This window comes from Astyanax mexicanus, chromosome 3 (genome assembly GCF_023375975.1).
Source record: "Astyanax mexicanus isolate ESR-SI-001 chromosome 3, AstMex3_surface, whole genome shotgun sequence".
NCBI classification, from domain to species: Eukaryota; Metazoa; Chordata; class Actinopteri; order Characiformes; family Acestrorhamphidae; genus Astyanax; species Astyanax mexicanus.
The window spans coordinates 31,373,959-31,398,366 of NC_064410.1; the positions used below are offsets into that span (position 1 = coordinate 31,373,959).

Sequence of the window (24,408 nt, forward strand, 5' to 3'; positions counted from 1 at the left end):
ATAAATAAAATCAGTAATGGACATTAAATAATAAATGTTTTTGAGAGCCAGCAATTCACTCACACACACACACTCACATACACACAAGTATCCATCATAGTTAGGAAAATGGTTAAAATGCAAGTTATTATTATTATTATTATTATTATTATTATTATTATTATTTATTTCTACTATGTGTGTAAGTTTGAAAGGTATGAGGAAATCAGAGAACCCAGAGAAAAGCCACATCAGACTTTTACAGACAGTAACTGAACTGATTAAAACCCCACAACCTTCCACCCACACCTCCTGCTGCACCACTGTACCAATTTCAGCTGTACTTAATTCAGATTTATAAATAAATGCAGACAATTTAATACAGTCTTGATTCAGAAAATTTTATTAAAGCACAGAATTAAAGCTCTGAATGAACAGAGAGCTCAGAACTGATGACTATAAAATACAGAAATGATAAAGAAGCAGAAACACTCAAACACAGCAGACTGACAGATATTATACGTGTGTGTTTAAGTGTGTGTGTGTGTGTGTGTGTGTGTGTGTTTAAGTGTGTGTGTGTATCAGTAATCAGCACACTGCTGTTTGTTCAGGCTGTAGGTAACTGGGGGTTGGTTGTTCCTCTTGGCCTCACAGCTCACTGCTCCGGTGGTCCTCCACTGCTGCTCAGTGAGGGTCAGGGTAGTGCTCCAGCTGTAGAGACCGTTTTCCTTCTGCAGCACAGCCCCGCCCCCACTCACACCTGAGCTCGGACTGACCCCGCCCACCTTCCAGCTCAGCTTCCAGTCTGAGGGAAAACCCTTACTGCCCACACACACCAGTGTAGCCTTCCCCTGCTGCAGCTCAGCACTGGAGGGGGGCAACACTGTGAGGGTGGGCTGAGTGTCACCTGCAGAGAAAGAGAGAGAGAGTGAGAGAAAGACAGAGAGAGACAGAGAGAGAGAGACAGAGAGAGAGAGATGAAGTTTCTGTTCTTTATAAGAGGTTTATTTCAGATGTTTTCACTTCCCTTCAACACTCTATATGTTAATAAAGCAGAACTAAGTGCAGCAGCCCATTCAAACAATTTTCATCATTTACAGTAAATAATTAAAGTGTTTAAATGAATAAAGAGCCTCTAATTACTTAATAATATTAAAATCAATAAAAAGAAAAAACAATCAGACATCTGGTATTTTATACAGTGTTTTAGTTCTGAGCTTTTTTATATATATATATAAAGAACAGATCAGACCTGACCATAAAACTGATTCAGGAAATAATTCATGCAATCATATTGTGAATAAATATTAAAAAAGATAAATAATAAAAAAGTAAATAGATTTAACAAATGAAAGGCTGATTATATTTTATACAGATTTTTTTTTTTGATTAAATAAACTCTTATCAGATTCTCAGTAACATCATTAACATTAATCACATATCAATGATGTAGCAGCAGTAAAGCCCCGAAATACATTCAGCAGATTATCCAGATAAAAAATTTACTAGATGACCATAAATATTTTATAATCTGCTAAATTACTTCTGTATTCTGATGTTCCACTAATACAGTGTGTTGGTAAAATGTGTCTGATCTGAGTGAAAAGTTTTTACTAATTTATTTTAAAATATATTCTCACCAAAATATATGGGGAAATGTAACTGATTAAATAAAAATATAATAATATAATATTGTTGCAAATTAACACTTTATTCTTTTTGACACTTGAATGAATTATTGGTGAAAATATTTACATATGTATTACAAAATATAAAATATACTACATTAAGCTAAGAATAAAAGTAAAATACTAAAAATATTATTTAGCTTAATGTAGTAAGATACAAAATACATTATCATATAAAGTTATGCAATATCTAAAAGAGACTTTAATAATGATAATTTTAGGCTAATAAGATTAAGAGGCTCCAAAATGTAAATTTCTTTACGGTTAACTAGAATTCTTATAATCTAAACAATTCTCATTTTATACCAGATCAAGCAGATTCCACTTAAACCATTTTGTTAAACAATGTTATTAAGTCTCTGACTTTATCTGAAGTTGGTACAAATACCTTCAGTATCTGAATCAATGATGTAAACAGTTACATATTTATTAACAGTTTATAAAAATTTAAATACTTATTAACTTTTTTAGATTTGTTTTTTTTTCTATCTTGTATCAATAATTACATTTTAATAAAGAGAAAATAACTTACTTCCAACAGAGAGTCGAGTGCCTCCACCAAAAGTGTACCACAGTGTTACAACCTCATTCAGTCCTCGTACAAAAACCTCCTGCACTAAAGCTGCACTGTTTCACTCAGAAACTCTCTAACCTGCTGCACATTCAGCTCTAATTTATCATTTATTACAACTTCCTTAATCAGAAAACACAAATCCTTACAGATGATGATTCTGATTCATGATTTAAAGCTGATTATAAAATATTAACTTTGTATTTTAGTGTTGATCTGAGTATCTGTTTATCTGTATCTATCTCTCTATATGTTCTTCTATATGTTCATCTCAGTCATCTAGATCAGTACATCTGTTAAAATGTATAACAGTAAACAGTAATAAATAATATTTAGACTGTTTTTCAGGTAAAATTAAACCTAACTTCAGTTTCTATAACCAATCCTGTTTAACCCATTAATCTGAGATTTAATGTACATTTAATAAATTATGTTCAACTGCTTTTAATGTCTTTAGTATCTTGATTTATTTTATTCTGACTCATTTTCTACACTTACCTCCAACATCCAGCCTCCTCCTGTAAAAATCCAAGAGTGAATTTCATCAACTTTCCATCTCAGAACCTCCAGACAGATTCTGATAATCTGAACTGTGGTGAGAAGATAAAGCTTATAGTAGAATATCGCCCTCTATCATATCAATGCAATAATGACAGTCTAATAAATGAAGAGAGAGAGAGAGAGAGAGAGAGAGAGAGAGAGAGAGAAGATTTATACAAAGCATTTAAACACATTTTCTAAACATTCAAATAATCATGCAGCACTAAAAAGAGACTAAATAAAGCACATTTATTTTATGAACTTTCTGAATGTTCTGAGTGACTGAGTGTGAATTACAGGAAATACAGTTCATAGATGAAGGTTTTGCATGTTCACAACTCACACACTTAAAGAGCGCTGGTGTGATCAACACTGGAGATCTCAGTTCTCTTAGATTTCCACACACAAACACACACTGTGCAACAATGATGATCCCACTGATTCTACTGCTGACCACACTGATCTTCTTCCCTCAAGGTGAGAGAATATTCATTTCTAGACTCTTCTAAAGTGCTGTTTTGGGTAATAATATAATTTTAATTTAATAAATATTATTTACCATTTCTGAGATCATATTTATTCTCTAATTTCTTCTTTCCCTCTTTCTTCAGTTTCACACCAAGAGACTCAGACTCCCGAGTTTCTGTCTGTTGAAGCAGGAAAGAGTGTTTCTATTAGCTGTACTGGAACTGATGGAGTTGATGAATATATGAGTTGGTATCTGCAGAAACCTGGAGAAGCTCCTAAACTACTGATATATAAGGCAAACAGACGCTGGACTGAAGTTTCAGAAAGATTCAGTGGGTCATATTCTGGACTTAACTTTCAACTGAGTATCAGTGGAGTCCAGGCTGAGGATGCAGGAGATTATTACTGTATGGGGGTGTATGTAGGTCCAGTGTTCACACAGTGAAAAAGCATCGTACAAAAACCTCCCTCAGTCAGACTGAACAGAAACTGCACAGCTGCAGCTGGAGGAGATCATGATAAGAGTCACAGAGTGGAATTAAATTACACACACTCACACAAAACTGCAGACAAGCACATATACAACACTTTAATTCATTTTTATTTTTTTACAGATAGTTACAGTATATAATTCTTGAGAAAAACTTACATTTACACAATTTATTATCAAATAAATGATTGCCATAAAACAACCCCAGTTATTCTTCAACTTCCAAACCATAAATCCTACAGAAACATTGAAATAATTACAGAAGAAATCTCTTGTTTTTGAAAGTCAGATTAATAGCACTCTGTGTCAGTTAATAAACATAATTACTAACGATTACATATCAAACACCCTTTATCCTACAACTGGAAAATATCTCAAATAAAATGCTCACAAATCTTCTCTACTTCTGTAAATACAGTGAAATACAGAACAAGGAGCTGCTAAATGATGTGTAAAACATCCTGATTCTCATATCAAGGTGGATCTTTTTCATTAGTTGGGATACTTTGATTGAGAAATTGGATTAATCATAGCAGACTAGCAAACACAGAGTCTCTACTAAAAGCTCAGATTTTTACAGAAAATATACATTAACCATCTTACTTTCTCTCTCTTTGAACAAATGATTTCTGGTGAACGGTTCATCTTCACTCTCTTTCCCAGTCAGATTAGTAGCTTTGCTAAACCCTCTTGATGTTTCAGGAGAGAACTTTCAGTTAAACTCACAGTAATAAAATAAATAATCAAACTTCTGCTAAACCTGCAGAATTCTGTGATGATCCTTCATTTTTCTCCATTATATTTTATTCTAATCTGGTAAATTACAGTTTATCCTTACATGCTATGAACTCCTGCACTCATGATAGATCACCTGAGTTTACTTTTTATAATCTTCACCTGATAATTAGCACAGGTTCAGCAGATCCTGTGGAAGTTCTGAGTATTTGTATCTGTTTATATACAAACATTTTACATACCCTGTTTATATTTGCAGTGTAATGACTAAATCTCTACCATGTAAAATATAAGAGAGATAACAGTTTTAGATATAACAAAGATTTGCATCATAAAAAAGCTTTATGTTTTTCAAAGGATTTATAAGAGAAGTTAGTATTCACTTTTGTTTGGGTATTTTAATAATTTGACTATACATCATTCTGGTCATGATGCTTTAAATCAGTTTTAATCTGGATCTTTTTAATCTGTTTTATATCATGGTATCACAGTGTGGTCGTCGTTGTGATCTCAGTGATATCTGTACTGCAGAACTTAATTACTCAAGTAAATTACATTTCTATTAAAAGATCCTTCAGTTATGTTTTCTGCAGACAGGAAGGTGATTTTCATGCTGAAGATAATTTGCATTAGCAGTTGATGCTTCAGTGCTCTGAGAGAGTTTATAGCTCTGTTAGTTTAACACTTCATGACTGAAATCTTAAATAACAGAAAACATTTCTGCATAATCTCACAGCAAATATGATTCCTTTAACCATCTTCATCTGGACCCTTTTAGACTTTCCAGGTAAATAACTTAAACTCTGATCTCTTTTCTTCTAAAATTGGTGATAAATTCATAAACTGAAGCTGCTTTTCTTCATCTGCAGGAGTTTTTGGAGAAGTTGTTCTGACTCAGTCTGAGGAGAAGTCAGTTCAGTTTGGTCAGACAGTCACTATTTACTGTAAATCCAACACTGAAGTTTACAGGAATCCATCTGGTTCTGTATCTAAAGATTACTACATATCCTGGTATCTTCAGAAATCTGGAGAAACTCCTAAACTCCTGATTTATTACACAACAATGAGAGCCTCTGGAGTTTCCTCCAAGTTTACAGGAGGAGGCAGTTATTTATCTGGAGGAAATGGTCTTGATTTCTCTCTGATTATCGGTGGAGTTCAGGCTGAAGATGCTGGAGATTATTACTGTTTTTGTAGCCGTGATAAAACTGAAAGCTGGGTGTTCACACAGTGAAAACTCATCATACAAAAACCTCCTTCAGTCACACTGCACTGCACTGCTGCAGCTGAAACTCACTACACAACTGAATTTGGTCTTTATAATCATATCAAAACAATAACAACCTAAAAATTATCTAAAATTATCTAACAACCTTTTATAGTTTTGCTCGTTATTTTTAAATGATGTAGCATTTCACAATAATTTAAACCAGAAAAACATTGTTTTCACAACTATAAATCATAAATATATAAACAGCATGAAAAACATCGTGGATAAATTTTAGAGAGTTTACATAAGAATTGAATTTACCATATTTTTTCAGTGTTTCAAATGAGAGTAAATGTAGATTTGCCCCCTGCTGATTTCTTTTTTTTTTTTCAGTTAATCAAACTAACTTTAATATCAGAAAAGATAAGTAAATATAAAAAAAAAATAATGATAATTTTATTTTTTAAAGCAAAAAAACTATCCAAACCAATCTAGCCCTGTGTAAAAAAGTGTTTGCCCCCTAAACCCAATAACTTGGTTGTGCCACAGCATCTCAGACTTTGACTAGATCACACCAAAACCTTCATTTAGTTTTTATTTTTTTAAGACATTCAGAGATGAACTTGTATGTCTGCTTGGATCATTGTCCTGCTGCAGAACCCAAGTACATCTGAGCTTGAGGTCACAAACAGATGGACAGAAATTCTCCTTCGTCTGGTAAACAGCAGAATTTCTGATTCCATCAATTACAGCAAGTTGTCCAGACCCTGAAGCACCATGTTTTGCATTAAGTATGATGTTATTTTTCTGAAATTATGTGTTAGTTTTATACCAGATGCAACGAGATGCACACCTTTCAAAAAGTTCCACTTTTGTCACGTTTGTCCAAAGAATATTTATTTAAAGTATCATCAAGATGCTTTTTGGTAAATGTGAGATGGGTCTTTGTGTTTTTTTTGGTCAGCAGTGTTTTTTGCTCTAAAACTCAAAAGACTATTTTCACCCAGTCTTTTTCTTATTATTAAATCATTAACATAGACCTTAACTGAGGCATGTGAGACCTGCAGTTCATTAACTGTTGTTCTGGGTTCTTTTGTGACCTCCTGGATGAGTTGTCCATGTCCTTTTGGAATCAGTTTTGTTGGCCATTCACTCCTGGGAAGGTTCACCAGTGTTTCATGTTTTCTCAATTTGTGCATATAGCTCTTGCTAGTCTTAGAAATGACTTGCCTGGTTGTGGATAGTAAAATTTAACTCAGCTTTCCAAAAGGTGTGATCAATCACAGTTAATTTATGGGGGGCACAGGGCTAGACTGGATTGGATATTTTTTTCACCTAAACAAATGAATTCACCATTTAGTGCTTTTTGTATTTACTCAAGTTATATTTGTCTGATGTTAAAGTTTGTTTTATAATCAGAAAAATGTAAGTATGCAAAAACAAAATAAATTGGTAAGGGCGCAAATACTTTTTCACTCCTCTGTACTGTGTATATCATTCCTGTTCAATGAAAAACATGTATCTCCAAAACAGCAACCTTACAGGAGAGACATAAAATCTTCTTAAAGTTCAATGGAAGTTTTTTTAGGTAATTTTGGAGAATTTCTATTGGTCCATTCATCGAGAAATCTTGACACAGTGTAAGGGACAGTTTGTGTGTTCAAATTTATGTAGTAAACTAAACATGAACAAAAATGGAGATACTCGTTTTTCATTGGAGATCAAAGATATAAATATATTGATCAATTAGAAGATAATGAGAGTTTATAATACAGGTCAGCAGTACTTTAGCTTTACAACCTCAGATTTTAGTCCACATTTTCCTTAAGTATATATATTATGACTTTATAACTGAGTAATGAAGGAGTATAAATCTCAACATCACAGAGAATTAAAATGGTTTAAATCAAATATGAAATGTTGTTAAAATATCATATCCATAGTAACACTATGTTAAATTTCAGTATACATTTTCGACAGCAGTTGAGTTGAAATGCTGTATCTATAGCAATCAGGTAACATTTAGTCTTTTTCTAGGAACTAAAAGCAATTAAATGATCTTTTAGAATTGAATAGAGAAAGTGGCTGGAAGTAGAAACACATTAAGCAGATGTTTGTTTCTAAATGGTAAGAACAATCTTCAGAATTCAAAATAATGTTTTACTGACTTAAACTGAACTCACATAAAGAAATTAAGAGATTAATATTATCCAGGATACCAGAATCCAGTGTTTTTAAATATATGCATAATGAGATGTATACTGTTGGAGTGATAAACTACACTCAGTGATTCATTAAACATAATATTAACAAAGAGTTTGTGCTGATAATAATGATTTTGAATTCAATTACTTTATAACCCTCCATTTATATACTAACACAGTTTATAATTATTAATCAGTCATACATGTTTATTATGCCTGTACTGACTAAATATCCTAAAAATCTTAAAATTGCCCCAATATATGTAACTGGTGTTTAAAATAAAGTGTTATTGAAGAAAGTAGAGAAAGCCTAAAATAGACAAATTTACAGCTATAAAATAGTAAAACTAATACAGTAAGTAAAATTCCACACATGCATATGTAAAAATGATTTTAATAGTAATGGTTTAGTTACAGTTAATTAATAATTAAGCTTTGTCTGTTACTGTGATCAGGAAGATGATTTTCATGCTGAAAGACACTTTGCATTATCAGCTCATGCTTCAGTGCTCTGAGAGAGTTTAAATTTAGAACTGTTCTACATGATCACAGATCAAACAGACATCATGACTGTCATCATCATCATCTTCACCTGGATGATCATCACCTGCACCTCCAGTAAGAAATGTTTATCTGATTATTTTATTCCAGTTAGATTCAGCATTTTGATATTTCTGATATTTTAATTTCAGTGCTGAATGTGAAATGTTTAATATGTGATATCTCTCACAGTTTAATTTCTCTCAGAATAAACAGATCATGTGGTTTAATGATGTGAGTTAATGCAGTCTCTCCTCCTCTCTCTCCACAGACTCTTTAGGACAGGTTTTAACTCAGTCTGGAGATCAGACAGTGCAGCCTGATCACACCGTCACTATTACCTGTAAACATGATCCAGCAATTAATTGTGTTAAAAAAGACACAACATATTACTGTATGGCCTGGTATCATCAGATTCCTGGAGAAGCTCCTAAACTCCTGATATATCACACTAATGAAAGAGCTTCTGGAGTTTCTACTAGATTCAGTGGAAGTGAGAGTGGAAACCACATGGACTTCTCTCTGACCATCAGTAAAGTCCAGCCTGAAGATTCAGGAGTTTATTACTGTAAGAGTCAATATGATACAGACCCTTCCTCAAACTTTGCGTGGGTGTTCACACAGTGAAATATCATCGTACAAAAACCTCCTTCAGTCTGACTCTACACTGCAGCTGCAGATACTGAAAGAGGAAGATGATGCAGATCAATGATCCCTAATCTTTCTACTGAACTCAGAGTGATGGAGTTGTAATATAAAAATGTACAAAAAAACGTTCTTACTAAGTTCTTACCTTTCAATGATAGTCAAGGTAAAAATATTTAGTGACAAGTAATTTTAGAGCATTTCTATTGGTCCATCCATTATACATTTTACACACTGTAAAAAAAAATCTCGGTAACACTTTACTTGGATGGTCCATTTGATGGCCTCTTTGATGCTCAACTGACATTCAACTAACATTCAACTGCATGTCTATTAAATGCAAATGAACTAAAAGGTGAAAGTAAATGATTCTCTATTGAATATAACCCTACATTCAACTGTAACCCAAACGCTTACCTTAATATTTTAGGATTGGGTTTAGGGTTAGATTTTAAGCTTAGGTTAAGGTTAGGGTAAGGGTTAGGTGTAGGGTTTGATTTTATGGTTGATTAAGGGTTAAGGTTAGGGTTAGGTGTACAGTTAGGTTATATTTTGAATCATTTACATTCAACATATGGTTAAATTCAATTTAATGGACATTCAATTCAGTGTTAGTTGAATGTCAGTTGAGCATCAACAAGGCCATAAAATGGACCATCCAAGTAAAGTGTTACCAAAATCTCATTTTTAAGTTTTTCCCCTCATACTAGCTGTCTCTCTCACACACACACACACACACACACACACACACACACACACACACACACACACACACACACACACACACACACACACACACACACACACACACACTCATATACACACAAATACCTCTCTCAGTTAGAAAATTGTAAAAATAAAAAAAATATTTATGTATTATTATTATTATAATTATAATTATTATTGTATTAATTTCGGATACTCAACAATCAAAAAAGACTATCCAGATAAATTTCTCCATACTAATAGAGTGAATCTGATTGTGGCTGGATGAGAAATATAAATATATTCCATTACGACACCCTATTGGTTTATACATAATCCATCTCACCTGCACCCGTCACGTCACACCCCAGCAATAGTAAAGCAGACGTATGTAGTCTAGTATGAAGATGATTCGTGGCTCAAGAGAACTCAAGTGCAATGTCTCCACTAAGCTTCGTTAATATATTTACATAGTGCTAGAATTTATTCATTTTCAATGGGCATATATGTGGCTGAGACAAGGAGCCAAGTTCATTAAAATTTTTTCAACACCCCATAACTTTTATATAACATTATAGTCACTATGGTGACAAGTGATTTGGCTGGGGAGAGTTCACTATAGGTTTTGCTGTCAAAGCTTTTATTCTGAATTGCTTTTTTCCACCTTACATTACTTTTAGTTTAATAATGTATATTATTTTTGTTAAGAAACGGTAATTCTTTCCACCCACACCTCCTGCTGCACCACTGTACCAATTTTAACTGTATTTCATTCAGATTTATAAATAAATAAATAAAGACATTTTAATACAGTCTTGATTCAGAAAGTTTTATTAAAGCACAGAATTAAAGAATGAACAAACAGCTCAGAACTGATGACTATAAGATACAGAAATGATAAAGAACCAGAAACACTCAAACACAGCAGACTGATAGATATTAAATGTGTATGTTTTTTATATGTGTATGTTTATGTGTGTATGTTTGTGTGTGTGTGTTTAAGTGTGTGTGTGTGTGTGTGTCAGTAATCAGCACACTGCTGTTTGTTCAGGCTGTAGGTAACTGGGGGTTGGTTGCTCCTCTTGGCCTCACAGCTCACTGCTCCGGTGGTCCTCCACTGCTGCTCAGTGAGGGTCAGGGTGCTGCTCCAGCTGTAGAGACCGTTTTCCTTCTGCAGCACAGCCCCGCCCCCACTCACACCTGAGCTCGTACTGACCCCGCCCACCTTCCAGCTCAGCTTCCAGTCTGAGGGAAACCCCTTACTGCCCACACACACCAGTGTAGCCTTCCCCTGCTGCAGCTCAGCACTGGAGGGGGGCAACACTGTGAGGGTGGGCCGAGTGTCACCTGCAGAGAGAGAGTGAGTGAGAGAGAGAGAGAGAGAGAGAGAGAGAGAGACAGAGAGAGAGAGAGAGAGAGAGAGAGAGAGACAGAGAGAGAGAGAGAGAGAGAGAGAGAGAGAGAGATAAAGTTTCTGTTCTCTATAAGAGGTTTATTTCAGATGATTTCACTTCCCTTCAACATTCTATATGTTAATAAAGCAGAACTGAGTTCAGCAGCCCATTTAAACACTTTTCATCATTTACAGTAAATAATCCACGTTTTAAATGAGTAGAATAATTACTTAATAATATCAAAATCAATAAAAAAATATTTGTATTTTATACAGTGTATTAAATCTGAGCTTATTTTAAATTAGATAAAGAACAGATCACCATGACGATCAAACTGATTATTGGTCATTTGACCAGTCATTTTTAAGATCTTTTATAATAAATGCAATAATTTTGTGATTAAATATTTAAAAAGAAACAGAATTAGAAAATGTATAATCATTAACAAATAAAATATTGATGACATTTTATACAGATTTTTATTTTTACATAAAATAAAAACTCATTAGATTCTCAGTAACATCAGTAATATTAGTTACATGTAAGTGGTGTAGCAGCAGTGAAGCACCAGAATACATTCAGCAGATTATCCAGACTTTTCAACTACAGGATAAATATAATTATTATATAATCTGCAAATTACTTATGTATTCTGATGATTCACTAATACAGTATGTTTGTAAAATATGTCTGATTCTCAGTTAAGAGTCTGAGTTTTTCTAATAAAACATTATATTGTCAGCATAATATATGGGAAAATAAATAGAATATGTAACTGATTAAATAAAAATATAATAATATAATATTGTAGTAAATTAAGACTTTATTCTTCTTTACACTTAATGTATTATTGGTTAAAATATTTACATATATACTACAAAATATAAAATGTACTAAATTAAGCTAAAAATATATTATTTAGCTTATATAGTAAGATACAAAATACATTACCATAAAAAGTGATGCAATATCGAAAAGAGACTTTAATAATGATAATTTTAGGCTAATAATATTAAGAGGCTCTAAAATGAAAATTGCTTTATGGTTATCTAGAATTCTTATAATCTAAGCAGATTCCACTTAAACAATTTTGTTAAACAATGTTATTAAGTCTATGACTTTATCTGAAATTGGTACAAATACCTTCAGTATCTGAATCAATTATATAAATGATCTTTTTTATTAACAGTTTATAAGAATTTAAATACTAACTACCTTTTTAGATTTATTATTTTTTTATCATGTATCAATAATTACATTTTAATAAAGAGAAAATAACTTACTTCCAACAGAGAGTCGAGTGCCTCCACCAAAAGTGTACCACAGTGTTACAACCTCATTCAGTCCTCATACAAAAACCTCCTGCACTAAAGCTGCACTGTTTCACTCAGAAACTCTCTAACCTGCTGCACATTCAGCTCTAATTTATCATTTATTACAACTTCCTTAATCAGAAACACAAATCCATACAGATGATGATTCTGATTCATGATTTAAATCTAATTATAAAATATTAAATATGTTAAATATGTATTTTACTGTTTATCTGAGTATCTGTATCTGTCTCTCTATATGTTCTTCTATATGTTCATCTCAGTTATCTAGATCAGTACATCTGTTAAAATGTGTAACAGTAAACAGTAATAAAGACAGAATGTTTAGACTGTTTTTCAGGTAAAATTAAACCTAACTTCAGTTTCTATGACCAGCCCTGTTTAACCCATTAATCTGAGATTTAATGTACATTTAATAAATTATGTTCAACTGCTTTTAATGTCTTTAGTATCTTGATTTACTTTATTCTGACTCATTTTCTACACTTACCTCCAACATCCAGCCTCCTCCTGTAAAAATCCAAGAGTGAATTTCATCAACTTTCCATCTCAGAACCTCCAGACAGATTCTGATAATCTGAACTGTGGTGAGAAGATAAAGCTTATAGTAGAATATCGCCCTCTATCATATTAATGCAATAATGACAGTCTAGTGAATGAAGAGAGAAAGAGAGAGAGATTTATACAAAGCATTTTAACATATTTTCTAAACATTCAAATAATCCTGCAGCACTGAAAAGAGACTAAATAAATCACATTTATAAACTTTCTGAATGTTCTGAGTGACTGAGTGTGAACTACAGGAAATGCAGTTCATAGATGAAGGTTTTGCATGTTCACAACTTCACACACTTAAAGAGCGCTGGTGTGATCTCAATTCTCTTAGATTTCCACACACAAACACACACTGTGCAACAATGATGATCCCACTGATTCTACTGCTGACCACACTGATCTTCTTCCCTCAAGGTGAGAGAATATTCATTTCTAGACTCTTCTAAAGTGCTGTTTGTGGTAATAATATAATTTTAATTCAATAAATATTATTTACCATTTCTGAGATCATATTTATTCTCTAATTTCTTTTTTCCCTCTTTCTTCAGTTTCACACCAAGAGACTCAGACTCCCGAGTTTCTGTCTGTTGAAGCAGGAAAGAGTGTTTCTATTAGCTGTACTGGAACTGATGGAGTTGATGAATATATGAGTTGGTATCTGCAGAAACCTGGAGAAGCTCCTAAACTCCTGATACATGATGGAACCACACGATGGTCTAGAGTTTCAGAAAGATTCAGTGGTTCATATTCTGGACTTAACTTTCAACTGAGTATCAGTGGAGTCCAGGCTGAGGATGCAGGAGATTATTACTGTATGGGGGCGTATAGTGCAGGGTGCACACAGTGAAAAAGCATCGTACAAAAACCTCCCTCAGTCAGACTGAACAGAAACTGCACAGCTGCAGCTGGAGGAGATCATGATAAGAGTCACAGAGTGGAATTAAATTACACACACTCACACAAAACTGCAGACAAGCACATATACAACACTTTAATTCATTTTTATTTTTACACATAGTTACAGTATATAATTCTTGAGAAAATCTTACATTTACACAATTCATTATCAAATAAATGATTGCCATAAAACAACCCCAGTTATTCTTCAACTTCCAAACCATAAATCCTATAGAAACATTGTATTAATTACAGAAGAAATCTCTTGTTCTTGAAAGTCAGATTAATAGCACTCTGTGTCAGTTAATAAACATAATTACTAACGATTACATATCAAACACCCTTTATCCTACAACTGGAAAATATCTCAAATAAAATGCTCACAAATCTTCTCTACTTCTGTAAATACAGTGAAATACAGAACAAGGAGCTGCTAAATGATGTGTAAAACATCCTGATTCTCATATCAAGGTGGATCTTTTTCATTAGTTGGGATACTTTAATTGAGAAATTGGATTAATCATAGCAGACTAGCAAACACAGAGTCTCTACTAAAAGCTCAGATTTTTACAGAAAATATACTACATACATTAACCATCTTACTTTCTCTCCCTTTGAACAAATGGTTTCTGGTGAACGGTTCATCTTCACTCTCTTTCCCAGTCAGATTAGTAGCTTTCCTAAACCCTCTTGTTGTTTCAGGAGAGAACTTTCAGTTAAGCTCACAGTAATAAAATAAATAATCAAACTTCTGCTAAACCTGCAGAATTCTGTGATGATCCTTCATTTTTCTCCATTATATTTTATTCTAATCTGATAAATTACAGTTTATCTTTACATGCTATGAACTCCTGCACTCATAATAGATCACCTGAGTTTACTTTTTATAATCTTCACCTGATAATTAGCACAGGTTCAGCAGATCCTGTGGAAGTTCTGAGTATTTGTATCCGTTTATATACAAACATTTTACATACCCTGTTTATATTTGCAGTGTAATGACTAAATCTCTACCATGTAAAATATAAGAGAGATAACAGTTTTAGAGATAATAAAGATTTGCATCATAAAAAGGCTTTATGTTTTTCAAAGAATTTATAAGAAGTTAGTATTCACTTCCAGTGGGTATTTTAATAATTTGACTATACATCATTCTGGTCATGATGCTTTAAATCAGTTTTAATCTGGATCTCTTTAAACTGTTTTATATCATGGTATCACAGTGTGTTGGTCGTTGTGATCTCAGTGATATCTGTACTGCAGAACTTAATTACTCAAGTAAATTACATTTCTATTAAAAGATCCTTCAGTTATGTTTTCTGCAGACAGGAAGCTGATTTTCATGCTGAAGATAATTTGCATTAGCAGTTGATGCTTCAGTGCTCTGAGAGAGTTTATAGCTCTGTTAGTTTAACACTTCATGACTGAAATCTTAAATAACAGAAAACATTTCTGCATAATCTCACAGCAAATATGATTTATTTAACCATCTTCATCTGGACCCTTTTAGACTTTCCAGGTAAATAACTTAAACTCTGATCTCTTTTCTTCTAAAATTGGTGATAAATTCATAAACTAAAGCTATTTTTTAATCTGCAGGAGTTTTTGGAGAAGTTGTTCTGACTCAGTCTGAGGAGAAGTCAGTTCAGTTTGGTCAGACAGTCACTATTTACTGTAAATCCAACACTGAAGTTTACAGGTATCCATCTGGTTATTATAAAGATTACTACATATCCTGGTATCTTCAGAAATCTGGAGAAGCTCCTAAACTCCTGATTTATTACACAACAACGAGAGACTCTGGAGTTTCCTCCAAGTTTACAGGAGGAGGCAGTTATTTATCTGGAGGAAATGGTCTTGATTTCTCTCTGATCATCAGTGGAGTTCAGGCTGAAGATGCTGGAGATTATTACTGTATGAGTGAACATGAGATCAGTGGAAGCTGGACGTTCACACAGTGAAAACTCATCATACAAAAACCCCCTTCAGTCACACTGCACTGCACTGCTGCAGCTGAAACTCACTACACAACTGAATTCACCCTATTTTAATCTACTGCACTAAAATGATCATATCAAAACAATGACAAGCTAAAAATCACTGACTTTTATAGTTTTACTCCATATTTCTTATTGATGCAGCATTTCATAATCATTTAAACCATTATAATTATATAATTATAAACTATATAATTCATAAATAGGATTTTATCTTATAGTTTCAGATAAAAGCATGTGTGAAATAAAATGTAAAATAAGCATCAAATGTATACACATACTGCCTATATCATCCCTTTTTCAATGAAAAACATGTCTCTCCTAAACGGCAACTTTATAAGAGAGACATAAAATCTTTTTAACGATTAATAAACATCAACTTATAATAGTTAATTTCAGGTAATTTTGGATTGAATTTCTATTGGTCTATTCATGAAGAAATCATAACACAGTGTAGGGAATACTATGTGTGTTCAAATTATGTAGTAAACTAAAAATCAACAACAATGAAGATACTTGTTTTTTTCATTGGAGAGTGAAGATATATATATATATATTTATATTTATATATTTATACATTTAGGATGGATCAATGTGAAGGTAATAACAGTTTGTTTCACAGGTCAGAAGTGCTTTAGCTTTACATCCTCGGATTTCAGCCCACATTTTTTTTGTTTGTTTATGTCTCTATAACTGGGTAGTAAAGGAGTATAAATCTCAGAAGTAATGTCGTTTAAATCAAATATTAAATTTTAATATCATATCCATAGTAACACCATGTTAAATTACAGTATACATTTTTGGTTTCGCTATAGTAATCAGGTAACATTTATTCCTTTAATAATTTATTCCAACTAAAAGAATCTAAATGAACTTTTAGAATAGAAGAGAAAAAATATCTGAAAGTAGAAACACATTAAGCAGATGTTTCTCAATTTAAATTTAATTAATACAATCTAGAATACCAGGATTCAGTATTTCCAAATATATGCATAATGAGAAGTGATCTGATAAAGTGATAAACTATACGCTCAGTGATTTAATAAACTTAATATTAACAAAGAAAGAGTTTGTGTTTTGTTATAACTAATAATGATTTTCAATTAAATTACTATAAAACACACCATTTATAAGCTAACACAGGTCATAATTAATGAATAATTTATACATGTTTATTATACTTTATACTGACTAAATATCTTAAAATCCCCCCAATAAGTGAAACTGGTGTTTAAAATAAAGTGTTATTGAATAAAGAAGAGAAAGCCTAAAATTGATAAATCTACAGCTATAAAATAGTAAAACTAATACAGTAAGTGAAATTCCATACATGCATATGTAAATATGATTTTAATAGTAATAGTTTAGTTAGAGTTAATTAATAATTAAACTTTGTCTGTTACTGTGATCAGGAAGATGATTTTCATGCTGAAAGACACTTTGCATTATCAGCTCATGCTTCAGTGCTCTGAGAGAGTTTAAATTTAGAACTGTTCTACATGATCACAGATCAAACAGACATCATGACTTTCATCATCATCATCTTCACCTGGATGATCATCACCTGCACCTCCAGTAAGAAATGTTTATCTGATTATTTTTATTCCAGTTAGATTCAGCATTTTGATATTTCTGATATTTTAATTTCAGTGCTGAATGTGAAATGTTTAATATGTGATATCCCTCACAGTTTAATTTCTCTCAGAATAAACAGATCATGTGGTTTAATGATGTGAGTTAATGCAGTCTCTCCTCCTCTCTCTCCACAGACTCTTTAGGACAGGTTTTAACTCAGTCTGGAGATCAGACAGTGCAGCCTGATCACACCGTCACTATTACCTGTAAACATGATCCAGCAATTGACTGTTTTAACAAAGATACAAAAAAGCGCTGTATGGCCTGGTATCATCAGATCCCTGGAGAAGCTCCTAAACTCCTGATATATTACACTGATAAAAGAGCTTCTGGAGTTTCTTCTAGATTCAGTGGAAGTGAGATTGGAAACAAGATAGATTTCTCTCTGACCATCAGTAAAGTCCAGTCTGAAGATTCAGGAGTTTATTACTGTCAGAGTCTACATGATACAGACCCTTCCTCAAACAAAGTGTGGGTGTTCACACAGTGAAATATCATCGTACAAAAACCTCCTTCAGTCTGACTCTACACTGCAGCTGCAGATACTGAAAGAGGAAGAATATTTTTCATCATTTTAGAGTGTTTATATTGGTCCATCCGTCATACATTTTACACACTGTAAAGAACATTCATTTAGAATATTATAAAAAAGAAAAAAAAAGAAAAATCTTGGAGATATAAGGTGTTAGGGTGAAGGCAATTATCTCATTTTTAGGTTTTTCTTCATCAACTGTTGTCTCTCACGCACACACACTCACATACACACAAATACCTCTACTGGACTAATAAAAGTTTTTACTTCTACTCTTTACATTAAAAATATATAATACATACAATTTCAGCTTGTTTTCATTCCGACTTCTCATCTACAAAAAAAAAACTCCTGATAGAGTGAATCTCATTGTGGTTGGATGAGAAGTATAAATATATTCCATTTCGACACCCTGTTGGTTTATACATGATTCTTCTCACCTGCAACCGTCACGTCACACTCCTGTGATAATATAGCAGACGTATGTAATCTAGTATGAAGAAGATTCATGGCTCAAGAGACTCAAGAGAACTCAAGTGCAATGTCTTTACTAAGCTTCATTAATATATTTACATGCTACTAAAATGCATTTATTTTCTGTGTGTACACATGCAGCTGAAACAAGGAGACTAGTTCATTCCAAATGTTTCAATGTTAACATTGTACTGTAATATAACATTATAGTCAATACAGCTTTCAGAAAAAGTTTTGTCTGGGGAGAGTTCACTATAGGATTTGCGGTATAAACTTTTATCCTTAATTGCATTTTTCCTCCTTACATCACTATTAGTTTGATAATATATTTTGTTTTTGTTTGGAAATTAGTCATTTTAATATTTACTTGAGTAAAAATCTTCATTTGATAGTTAACTTTTACAGAAGTATTTTAAATCAATTGGGGTGTTTGGAATTTGGAAATTCGTCACATATACAAGCCATATTTTAATGTGATAAGAATCCAATTTTGTTCTACAGAAAGAAGAAAATGTGTGTAGTAGGAATTGATAAGAGTGAGTTACCTTTAAAATAATCTATCAACAGTAAACTAATCTACAGGATACACCACACACACACACACACACACACACACAAAGACTAAAACTGAACTGATTAAAACCCAACAACCTTCCACCCACACCTCCTGCTGCACCACTGTACCAATTTCAGCTGTCCTTCATTCAGATTTATAAATAAATAAAAGACATTTTAATACAGTCTTGATTCAGAAAGTTTTATTAAAGCAGAGAATTAAAGCTCTGAACGAACAGAGAGCTCAGAACTGATGACTAGAAAATACAGAAATGATAAAGAAGCAGAAACACTCAAACACAGCAGACTGATAGATATTATATATATGTGTGTGTGTGTGTTTTTAAGTGTGTGTGTTTGTGTGTGTGTGTGTGTGTTTAAGTGTGTGTGTATCAGTAATCAGCACACTGCTGTTTGTTGAGGTTGTAGGTAACTGGGGGTTGGTTGCTCCTCTTGGCCTCACAGCTCACTGCTCCGGTGGTCCTCCACTGCTGCTCAGTGAGGGTCAGGGTGCTGCTCCAGCTGTAGAGACCGTTTTCCTTCTGCAGCACAGCCCCGCCCACACTCACACCTGAGCTCGGACTGACCCCGCCCACCTTCCAGCTCAGCTTCCAGTCTGAGGGAAAACCCTTACTGCCCACACACACCAGTGTAGCCTTCCCCTGCTGCAGCTCAGCACTGGAGGGGGGCAGCACTGTGAGGGTGGGCCGAGTGTCACCTGCAGAGAAAGAGAGAGAGAGAGAGAGAGAGAGAGGGGGTGGGAGAGAGAAAGAGAGAGAGATGAAGTTTCTGTTCTTTATAAGAGGTTTATTTGAGATGTTTTCACTTCCCTTCAACACTCTATATGTTAATAAAGCAGAACTGAGTGCAGCAGCCCATTCAAACAATTTTCATCATTTACAGTAAATAATTAAAGTGTTTAAATGAATAAAGAGCCTCTAATTACTTAATAATGTTAAAATCAATAAAAAGAAAAAACAATCAGACATCTGGTATTTTATACAGTGTTTTAGTTCTGAGCTTTTTATATATATATAAAGAACAGATCAAACCTGACCATAAAACTGATTCAGGAAATAATTCATGCAATCATATTGTGAATAAATATTAAAAAAGATAAATAATAAAAAAGTAAATAGATTTAACAAATGAAAGGCTGATTATATTTTATACAGATTTTTTTTATTAAATAAACTCTTATCAGATTCTCAGTAACATCATTAACATTAATCACATATCAATGATGTAGCAGCAGTAAAGCCCCGAAATACATTCAGCAGATTATCCAGATTAAAAATTTACTAGATGACCATAATTATTTTATAATCTGCAAAATTACTTCTGTATTCTGATGTTCCACTAATACAGTGTGTTGGTAAAATGTGTCTGATCTGAGTGAAAAGTTTTTACTAATTTATTTTAAAATATATTCTCACCAAAATATATGGGAAAATATAACTGATTAAATAAAAATATAATAATATACTATTGTTGCAAATTAACACTTTATTCTTTTTGACACTTGAATGAATTATTGGTGAAAATATTTACATATGTATTACAAAATATAAAATATACTACATTAAGCTAAAAATAAAAGTAAAATACTAAAAATATTATTTAGCTTAATGTAGTAAGATACAAAATACATTATCATATAAAGTTATGCAATATCTAAAAGAGACTTTAATAATGATAATTTTAGGCTAATAAGATTAAGAGGCTCCAAAATGTAAATTTCTTTACGGTTAACTAGAATTCTTATAATCTAAACAATTCTCATTTTATACCAGATCAAGCAGATTCCACTTAAACCATTTTGTTAAACAATGTTATTAAGTCTATGACTTTATCTGAAGTTGGTACAAATACCTTCAGTATCTGAATCAATGATGTAAACAGTTACATATTTATTAACAGTTTATAAAAAATTAAATACTTATTAACTTTTTTAGATTTGTTTTTTTTCTATCTTGTATCAATAATTACATTTTAATAAAGAGAAAATAACTTACTTCCAACAGAGAGTCGAGTGCCTCCACCAAAAGTGTACCACAGTGTTACAACCTCATTCAGTCCTCGTACAAAAACCTCCTGCACTAAAGCTGCACTGTTTCACTCAGAAACTCTCTAACCTGCTGCACATTCAGCTCTAATTTATCATTTATTACAACTTCCTTAATCAGAAACACAAATCCATACAGATGATGATTCTGATTCATGTTTTAAATCTAATTATAAAATATTAACTTTGTATTTTAGTGTTGATCTGAGTATCTGTTTATCTGTATCTGTCTCTCTATATGTTCTTCTATATGTTCTTCTCAGTCATCTAGATCAGTACATCTGTTGAAATGTATAACAGTAAACAGTTATAAAGACAGAATGTTTAGAATGTTTTTCAGGTAAAATTAAACCTCACTTCACTTTCTATAACCAGCCCTGTTTAACCCATTAATCTGATAATTAATGTACATTTAATAAATTATGTTCAACTGCTTTTATTGTCTTTAGTGATTTCTCTTATTCTGACTCATTTTCTACACTTACCTCCAACATCCAGCCTCCTCCTGTAAGAATCCAAGAGTGAATTTCATCAACTTTCCATCTCAGAAACTCCAGACAGATTCTGATAATCTGAACTGTGGTGAGAAGATAAAGCTTATAGTAGAATATCGCCCTCTATCATATCAATGCAATAATGACAGTCTAATAAATGAAGAGAGAGAGAGAAGATTTATACAAAGCATTTAAACACATTTTCTAAACATTCAAATAATCATGCAGCACTAAAAAGAGACTAAATAAATCACATTTATTTTTTGAACTTTCTGAATGTTCTGAGTGACTGAGTGTGAGCGACAGGAAATGCAGTTCATAGATGAAGGTTTTGCATGTTCACAACTTCACACACATAAAGAGCGCTGGTGTGATCAGCACTGGAGATTTCAGTTATTCCAGAATCTCTCTCTTTCTCACACACACTGTGCAACAATGATGATCCCACTGATTCTACTGCTGACCACACTGACCTTCTTCCCTCACGGTGAGAGAATATTTATTTCTAGACTCTTCTAAAATGCTGTTTGTGGTAATAATATAATTTTAATTTAATGAGTATTATTTACTATTTCTGAGATCATATTTATTCTCTAATTTCTTTTTTCCCTCTTTCTTCAGTTTCACACCAAGAGACTCAGACTCCCGAGTTTCTGTCTGTTGAAGCAGGAAAGAGTGTTTCTATTAGCTGTACTGGAACTAGTGGAGTTGGTGCTGATATGAGTTGGTATCTGCAGAAACCTGGAGAAGCTCCTAAACTCCTGATATATCGGGCAAGCAACCGTCAGACTGGAGTTTCAGAAAGATTCAGTGGTTCATATTCTGGACTTAACTTTCAACTGAGCATCAGTAGAGTCCAGGCTGAGGATTCAGGAGATTATTACTGTATGGGGACGTATTATGGAAGGCGCACACAGTGAAAAAGCATCGTACAAAAACCTCCCTCTGTCAGACTGAACAGAAACTGCACAGCTGCAGCTGGAGGAGATCATGAAACGAGTCACAGAGTGGAATTAAATTATACACACTCACACAAAACTGCAGACAAGCACATATACAGCACTTTAAATCATTTTTATTTTTACAGATAGCTACAGTATATAATTCTTGAGAAAAACTTACATTTACACAATTCATTATCAAATAAATGATTGACATAAAACAACCCCAGTTATTCTTCAACTTCCAAACCATAAATCCTACAGAAACATTGTATTAATTACAGAAGAAATCTCTTGTTCTTGAAAGTCTGATTGATGGCACTCTGTGTCAGTTAATAAACATAATTACTAACGATTACATATCAAGCACCCTTTATCCTACAACTGAAAAAATATCTTAAATAAAATGCTCACAAATCTTCTCTACTTCTGTAAATACAGTGAAATACAGAACAAGGAGCTGCTAAATGATGTGTAAAACATCCTGATTCTCATGTCAGGGTGGATCTTTTTCATTAGTTGGGATACTTTAATTGAGAAATTGGATTAATCATAGCAGACTAGCAAACACAGAGTCTCTACTAAAAGCTCAGATTTTTACAGAAAATATACTACATACATTAAACATCTTACTTTCTCTCCCTTTGAACAAATGATTTCTGGTGAACGGTTCATCTTCACTCTCTTTCCCAGTCAGATTAGTAGCTTTCCTAAACCCTCTTGATGTTTCAGGAGAGAACTTTCAGTTAAGATCACAGTAATAAAAGAAATAATCAAACTTCTGCTAAACCTGCAGAATTCTGTGATGATCCTTCATTTTTCTCCATTATATTTTCATTCTAATCTGGTAAATTACAGTTTATCCTTACATGCTATGAACTCCTGCACTCATGATAGATCACCTGATTTTACTTTTTATAATCTTCACCTGGTGCTCAGCACAAGTCCAGCAGATCCTGTGGAAGTTCTGAGTATTTGTATCTGTTTATATACAAACATTTTACATACCCTGTTTATATTTGCAGTGTAATGACTAAATCTCTACCATGTGAAATATAAGAGAGATAACAGTTTTAGAGATAACAAAGATTTGCATCATAAAAAGGCTTTATGTTTTTCAAATGCTTTTTAAAAGAATTAGTATTCACTTTTAGTGGGTATCTTATTAATTTGACTATACATCATTCTGGTCATGATGCTTGAAATCAGTTTTAATCTGGATTTTTAAAATCTGTTTCATAGCATAATATCACAATTTGTTGGTCGTTGTGATCTCAGTGATATCTGTACTGCAGAACTTAATTACTCAAGTAAATTACATTTCTATTAAAAGATCCTTCAGTTATGTTTTCTGCAGACAGGAAGATGATTTTCATGCTGAAGATAATTTGCATTAGCAGTTGATGCTTCAGTGCTCTGAGAGAGTTTATAGCTCTGTTAGTTTAACACTTCATGACTGAAAACTTAAATAACAGAAAACATATCTGCATAATCTCACAGCAAATATGATTTATTTAACCATCTTCATCTGGACCCTTCTAGACTTTCCAGGTAAATAACGTAAACTCTGACCTATTTTCTTCTAAAATTGGTGATAAATTCATAAACTGAAGCTGTTTTTTTATCTGCAGGAGTTTTTGGAGAAGTTGTTCTGACTCAGTCTGAGGAGAAGTCAGTTCAGTTTGGTCAGACAGTCACTATTTACTGTAAATCCAACACTGAAGTTTACAGGTATCCATCTGGTTCTGTATCTAAAGATT

At 32.9% G+C, this 24,408-nt stretch overlaps 3 gene segments (V, D, J or C); 2 read left to right on the plus strand and 1 right to left on the minus strand.

Annotated features, from left to right (window-relative positions):
* Window positions 1-366: 366 nt before the first annotated feature.
* LOC125799498 (Ig kappa-b4 chain C region-like) lies at window positions 367-21,260 on the minus strand (the record flags this gene model as incomplete). The annotated part of the segment is given in 2 exon segments: window positions 367-886; window positions 21,164-21,260. Coding segments are annotated over 2 exon segments (423 nt in total), but the record flags the coding sequence as incomplete, so codon positions are not given.
* LOC125799496 (Ig kappa chain V region 120-like) lies at window positions 3,193-3,762 on the plus strand. The segment is given in 2 exon segments: window positions 3,193-3,255; window positions 3,390-3,762. Coding segments are annotated over 2 exon segments (354 nt in total).
* An 880-nt stretch (window positions 21,261-22,140) lies between the features above and the next one.
* On the plus strand, window positions 22,141-22,662 carry LOC125799497 (Ig kappa chain V region 120-like). The segment is given in 2 exon segments: window positions 22,141-22,194; window positions 22,329-22,662. Coding segments are annotated over 2 exon segments (351 nt in total).
* Window positions 22,663-24,408: the final 1,746 nt, after the last annotated feature.